Here is a 6,910-nt window from a genome sequence, read left to right as displayed (position 1 = left end):
TACCATTAAGTGTATAAGTCCTGCTAAGATTTGCTTTCCCAAATGCAGCACCTCGCATTTATCTGAATTAAACTCCATCTGCCACTTCTCAGCCCATTGGCCCATCTGGTCCAGATCCTGTTGTAATCTGAGGTAATCCTCTTCGCTGTCCACTACATTTCATGTGTACCATTTTATCTGCTTGTTTGGCTACCATCAGGAATCTATGGAGTAGTACTCTAAGGTCTCTGCACATTTCTCAGCATTCTCGTATTTACTATATGTGTTTCCTAGCTTCATGGCCCTCGTAAATGCAATACCTTTCATTTCTCCCATTTCAGACATCTCTATTGACCTGACAAGTCCATTGATATTTCCTTGGAAGTCTACAGATGACATGACTAATTTTTAAACCATCTGAAAACTCTTAATCACATCCTTATACTTAAGATTGAATCATTAATATATAATATTGAAAATCAAGATATTTCATTCTGTATCCTGGGAATCCCACTGGAAAGGAGCCTTCCCGTCAAAGAAACATCCAGTAATCATTATTTTTTATTTCCTTTCCTGAGGCAATTTTGGATCCAAATTATCACTTTTCCTTGGATTCTGTAGGTTTTCACTTTTCTAATTAATCCTCATGAAGAGCCTTGTTCAAATTCATATAGAGTACATCACGGGCTATTCTCAACAATCCTCCTTGTTACCTCCTCAAAATATTTCAGTCAATTTAACTAGACAAAACCATTCCTGTTCTCGATTAATCATGTCTTTCTAAAGGATGATTGATTCTATCCCTCAGAAGTTAACCAATAGTTTGTCCATTGATGAGACTGGGCTGATTGACCTCCAATTATCCTTCGCCCCTTCTTTTACATAACACTCCAAATGTTCTGGCACCTTGCCCATCGCAGAGAGGATTGAAAAATGATGGTCAGGGTTTCTATCATTTCCACCCTAGGTTTAAGCAGCAGAATGCATTTGAAAAGTGTCAATGTAATTGTGTTGCAGTGCCTTTGACCACTAATGGATCAGAGCACTGAAACACTTCACTAATTAAACATTAAACTTCAAACAAGTTCCCACACAGTCCAAAATTTATTTTGAAGTCAGCAGTTTGCTAAAAAGACATTGAAGTTCTATATATTAGCTAAGCAATATTTTTTGTTATTGGCCATTACTTAATTCATTTATGGGATTTACTATTGAAGTAGCAAATAGATTACTAGACACTAAAGCCACCAAAGGGTGTAGGGACAAAGAGGGAGTATGGTGTTAAAACACAGGATCAGCCATGATCGCATTGAATGTTGCGGCAGGGTCAATGGACCAAATGGCCTAATTCTGCTCCCATTTTCTAAGTTTCTATGATAAAGGTAATCTCAACATTCTGTCTGGCATTCATAAACTGGAAGCAGTTGGATATGTTTTAAAAGAAGACACTCTATGTCTGTGATAAATGAAACTGAGAGTGTGGAAAATGAACGCCTCTTACCTTGGGCCCAATTGGTCCTGGGGAGCCTGCTGGCCCTGGCAGTCCATAGGGGCCTGGTAACCCTGTTCTCCCCTTCAAGAGAAATGTTAAATAATTAGTCAGATTTCTGTATTTGAAACAGAGTCAAGGAAAAAAAATGTCATGCAAAAAGCTGTGAGTGCGCATCATCCACTTTGAATGAACTTTGAATTATCAATAGTTAAGAATTGATTGTGTGAGCATTTTGTGTTACTAAGCAGAGAATGCATCAAACTAAGTGAAAATATTTGTAACCAACCTATTCAGACATATTATGACACACCTCTGGGGCAGGTGGGATTTGACCTGGGCCACCTTGTCCAGATGTAGCAACATTACCATTGTACCATAAAAGCCCCATTATGCCAAGTGTGATATTGTTGTAAAAAGTCAGCAATTCATGCCCGTTAGCTGTGAGGTAAACAGAACACAGAACCATACTGCTAATTCAAACAAACATATGTTAGGAAATCTCATGGTAAAACCATATCATGTTCCATCAAATTATATGTACATTACACTGTAATGTAATCTAATCTAAAAAAAATCTAAAATATTTTGAATATTGTGTCCAGTTTTGATCATTAAAACACATGGAAGTTATTCAACACTGAAAAGGGTGCAGACAAAGCCACAAGGCTGGTTCCTAGAAACTCTTTTTTTTAAAAGAAATGCTTTTCTTTTAGTAAAGTGGCAGTTGTACTGAGTTCTGTGAAGTGATTTTTGTCCCGGGGCTGAGCGAGTTTTATTGCTGTATCTTGCCAAGCTCGCCACATTAGTTACCATTTCAGCCCTCCCGGTGAGAATCATGTCTGATTTCTGCCCCACCTTACCACGTGCCATTCCCGGAGCAACTCATCGCTCAGCGGAGACCTTTCCTAAGGCAAAAGTGAGGACTGCAGATGCTGGAAATCAGAGTCTAGATTAGACTGGTGCTGAGAAAGCACAGCAGGTCAGGCAGCATCCGAGAAACAGCAAAAGCCCTTCATCAGGTATCGGGGATCTTCCCTAAGGCCAGCATGCAGCTACGCCATCTTCCAGAGCCCAAGTGGCACCTATAGGACGGTTGGCATCTGAAAGTTGTGCTGCCTGGCTGTGGAAGGAGTCAGGAGAGATGGCAGAGAATGGTGCCACATTTCTCCGAGATGGACCTGGACGTCCCTTGTAGAAGGGATGGTTGAGATGAGATGAATCCTCTTTAGAAAGGACCGGCAGGAGTGGCCATGTCTGCCAGTCCATGCCAGCCTGGGTGGAGATTGCCGCCCAAGTGAGTGCCATTTCCGGACTGAGAAGCACTGAGCAGCAGTGCAGGTAGGTCAATATCCTTCTCAGCTTTACCAGGTAAAACTCTACTCTCTGCCCTCACCTCCCATCAACCTTCATGCTCTACAATCCCTCTGTTACATGTAACATCTTCTGGATTAGTGGTGCTGGAAGAGCACAGCAATTCAGGCAGCATCCGAGGACAGGCAAAAATCGACATTTCGGGCAAAAGCCCTTCATCAGGAATAAAGCATGTTTTTACCTTTACATGTAACATCTTCCCTTACTCACTCTGGTAACCCCCTCCTCATCCTCCCATACCACTAACTTGCATCTTATTCATTCAATCACTTTATGCCATTAAGAAGAAGACATCCCACAATAGGGCAGAGTGGCATTAGGACAGGGTGGTGGGGTGCTGGGTATCTGTGTCCTGACCCCCTCTGAGGAAAAGATACTCGCTCTAGCAGAATGGACAGGGACTGCTCTTGATGGGATGTGGCAACATCAATATTCTCATGCCTGAGTAAGTAACATTTGTCAGCCCCTGCAATGGACACATTAACCAGGCGTCACCCACCATACTAACCAGTGGCCATTGCGCCTTCTGCCTTTTGTGTCTTAGAGGTGGATTCGTGCTCCCAAGAAACAGCCTGTCTCCCATAGAGGAAATGTCCTCGACCTCCCGAGAGACAAACACATTGGAAGGTCCGTCTTGTAGACTGCTGCTAGTTGGAGCGCTGTCAGAGAGCAGGTACCTGCTCAGACCCGAGCAGGACTAGGCCCTGCGTGTCCAGTAGCACAGGGAAGAGCAGCAATAGGCAGACACCCAGGAGACATGGGTCCTCAGCGCGGAGGAGCTGGAGCAATGCAGCCAGTCCTGCCACCGTCTGGCTCATGGATAGGTTGGCAGCTGCCACCCTCAGGGAACCCTGGAGAGTCAATAGTACCTGCATGCCACCAGCCCATTCACTCATCCTCAGGACCAATATTGGGGCAAAAGGGGGAGGTCGAAGCCTTGACACTAATCCAGGTGCACCCCTCCCCAGTAACTTGGCAATGTCACGAGGCATCCAGCTGGACAAGGAGGGCCCCCCGATAGTCTCCAATCTCTGTGGAGGTGACCAGGCCCTCCACCTCCATGCTGCTAAGCCCTCCCACCCCTGCCCCAGCCGTTGGTCATTCCAGACGAGGAGATTAACTTTCCTTGGGCAAGAAGATCTTTGGCATGTCTGACCTGTCCAAACTCCAGCACCCCCCACACACAACTTCTCCAGCCTCACCGGGGTCTTCCTGACCAAACATTCACAGCAGGATCCCTCCAACTCATCTACAGAGCAGGTGGGATCGAGGGAAGGCAAAGCAAGACCAATGGCATGTGGGTACAATTGCTGGCAATGTTATATAAGCAGTTTGCCTTCTACACATCGCTTCACACACAATGCTACGTAAATGTTTCGTTTCAATTTTATTTGTGTTTTATGTTCATGTGGTCATGTCTCTGTTGGCTCTAAATGCTCCTTTGTACCCTGGCAGTATCACACTTTGGGTATTAACGAGGCACACTGGTTGGGGCTATATGATGAGCACTAAATATATCAATGTGGGAGCTGGGTAATAATGTGTGTGCATGGCATTGGCTCAGTCTGCCATCTTATTCACCCACCTCCTCATCATTGCCCACAGTTTGGTTGGCAGTGTACACAGGAGTCTAGAATGAAGGACAGTAATAATAGTAACAGTAGTAACAGGGAGGTGTAACACACTGATGATCAATGCAGTAGCATGGCCAGGGAGTGTGTGGACCCTACATGCCTCTGTCGCTAAGGTATCACGTGTTCAGGCCAATGTTGTTTCCATGTGAGTGCCCAATGGCTGGTTGTAGATACAGGCCCCTCCCTTACAAATTGATTCACTTACCCTAGCCACTGCAAGACCCTCTGCGGCCTCTCTCCACAACATTGTGTTCTGTCCATGTTCATCACGATTGCAGCGACAGTGAGTGGATTTTTATTTGCCAGTGACTTTCAGCCTTGGTGTTCACACTTTGCTGAGGCATCCACCATCAGCCCCTCCTTTCTAGATGCCATTCTGTCAACACCACAGACTTCACACATCTCCAGGTCATCACCTTGTACATATGCCTGCAACTGCCTATCTATCACCCCCATTTCCCCCAGCCCCTCTTTCTTTCTGCAAATGGAAGTGACAGCATGACTGTGGCCCACCCTTTCAACCAGACCTGTCAGTGTCTGCCCTCATATGCCCAGACCCCTGGCTGGGGGATATATGTATCGAGAGTGTGGTGCTGGAAAAGCACAGGAGGTCAGGCATCCGAGGAGCAAGAGAATTGACAGTTCGGGCAAAAGCCCTTCATCAGGAATGTGGGGAGGTGGAGAGATATGGGACAGGTCCTGAGGACAGTGCTGAGCTGGAAGGTTGGAACTGGAATAAGGTGAGGGGAGGGGAAATGAGGAAACTGGCAAAATCAACATTGATACTATGGGCTTGGAGGGTCCTGAGGCAGAAGATGAGGCATTTGTCCTCCAGGCTTCAGGTGGTAAGGAAGTGGAGGAGGCCCAGGACCTGCATGTCCTCGGCGGAGTGGAAGGGGGAGTTGAAGTGTTTGGCCATGGGGCTGTGGTGCTGGCTGATGGTCTCTGAAGCACTCTGCGAGTAGGTGTCCTGTCTTCACAATGTAGAGGAGACCGCATCGGGAGCAACGGATACAGCAAATGACATGTGTGGAAGTGCAGGTGGAACTTTGATGGATGTGGAAGGCTCCTTTAAGGCTTTGGACGGAGGTGAGGGAGGAGGTTTGGGCACAGGTTTTGCAATTCCTGAGGTGACAGGGGAAGGTGCTGGAAGGGGAGAGTGGATTGTTGGGGGGGGGGGTGCGTGGAACAGACGAGGTAGTCACGGAGGGAATGGTCTTTATGGAAAGCGGATAGAGGTGTGGAGGAAAATATATCTCTGGTGGTGGGGTCCATTTGTAGGTGGTGGAAATGGCGGAGGATGATGCAATGTATGCGGAGGTTGACGGGATGGAAGGTGAGAACCGGGGGCGTCCTGTCGTTGTTGCGGTTGGAGGAGTGTGGTTCAAGCGCAGTGGTGCGGGAAGTGGATGAGATGTGCTGGAGGGCCTTGGGCCTCCTCTATCGCCATTCCCTTCCCACCTGCGCCTGGAGGAAGAATGCCTCATCTTCCACCTCGGGACCCTCCAACCCCAGGGCATCAATGTGGATTTCACCAGTTTCCTCATTTCCCCTCCCCCCCACCTTATCCCAGTTCCAACTTTCCAGTCAGCACCACCCTCATGACCTGTCCTACCTGTCCATCTTGCTTCCCACTCCACCCTCCCCTCCGACCTATCACCATTATCCCCACCTCCATCCACTTATTGCACTGTCAGCTACCTTCCTTCCAGCCCCAACCCCCCTCCCATTTATCTCTCCAACCCTGAGGCATCCAGCCTCATTCCTGATGAAGGGCTCCTGCCTGAAACGTCCATTTTCCTGCTCCACGATGCTGTCTGACCTGCTGTGCTTTTCCAGCACCACACTCTCAACTCTAATCTCCAGCATCTGCAGTACTCATTTTTGTCTGGTGGATATATGTGTCCAATGGCACCAAGGTGTACACCTGGACTAGTCCTGATGGAGGCAAAGGGCTGACTGTGATTGGCTCCCAGGAGCACTGAGGCACAGGCCCCCTCAGCAACACCATCCCGACTGGATGCTTAACCACAGCCAAAGCCCAGGACCGGTAGGAGGGACTGCTGTTGACTAGCTGTGCTGGACTGCCCTGACTGACTGATGTCCCCATGGACTTTGCGGTAGACTTCTCCCTTTAGATTTTTGGGCATCTTGATCTGCTTGCGGTGGATGCACCATGCTTGGTGTGAACGCTGAGGCCACATGATATGGATACTTGGGTGACATGGCACACTGATGTACGCTCCCCTGACTGTGGACTACTGCACAATATGGTCTCTTGCTTTATTGTATGACTGTACCAACTGCCAATGCAAGACAAGGCAGGGCAAGGCAAGGCATTCTTGCTATTAGAATGCCAGTCAGCACTAGGTGAATGTGTGCGGAGAGAGACTGTTCACTGTGTAATGGGTTCCTGTCCCTGTGTGATGCCTAC

General features: G+C 47.6%; 1 protein-coding gene across 5 annotated transcripts in view; it reads right to left on the bottom strand.

Moving 5' to 3' along the window:
• The window catches only part of colq (collagen-like tail subunit (single strand of homotrimer) of asymmetric acetylcholinesterase), a 116,146-nt gene that overhangs the window by 60,919 nt on the left and 48,317 nt on the right, over positions 1–6,910 (bottom strand). For all 5 annotated transcript variants that reach the window (XM_043689504.1, XM_043689507.1, XM_043689506.1 and 2 more), the window contains one exon: positions 1,481–1,552. In XM_043689504.1, the coding sequence (XP_043545439.1) occupies positions 1,481–1,552 (72 nt within the window). The remainder of the gene's footprint in view (positions 1–1,480; positions 1,553–6,910) is intronic.

Source organism: Chiloscyllium plagiosum, chromosome 5, assembly GCF_004010195.1.
Source record: "Chiloscyllium plagiosum isolate BGI_BamShark_2017 chromosome 5, ASM401019v2, whole genome shotgun sequence".
Classification (NCBI taxonomy): domain Eukaryota; kingdom Metazoa; phylum Chordata; class Chondrichthyes; order Orectolobiformes; family Hemiscylliidae; genus Chiloscyllium; species Chiloscyllium plagiosum.
Note: the sequence above shows the minus strand (reverse complement) of the source record. Positions and strands in the feature narration are given on the sequence as shown.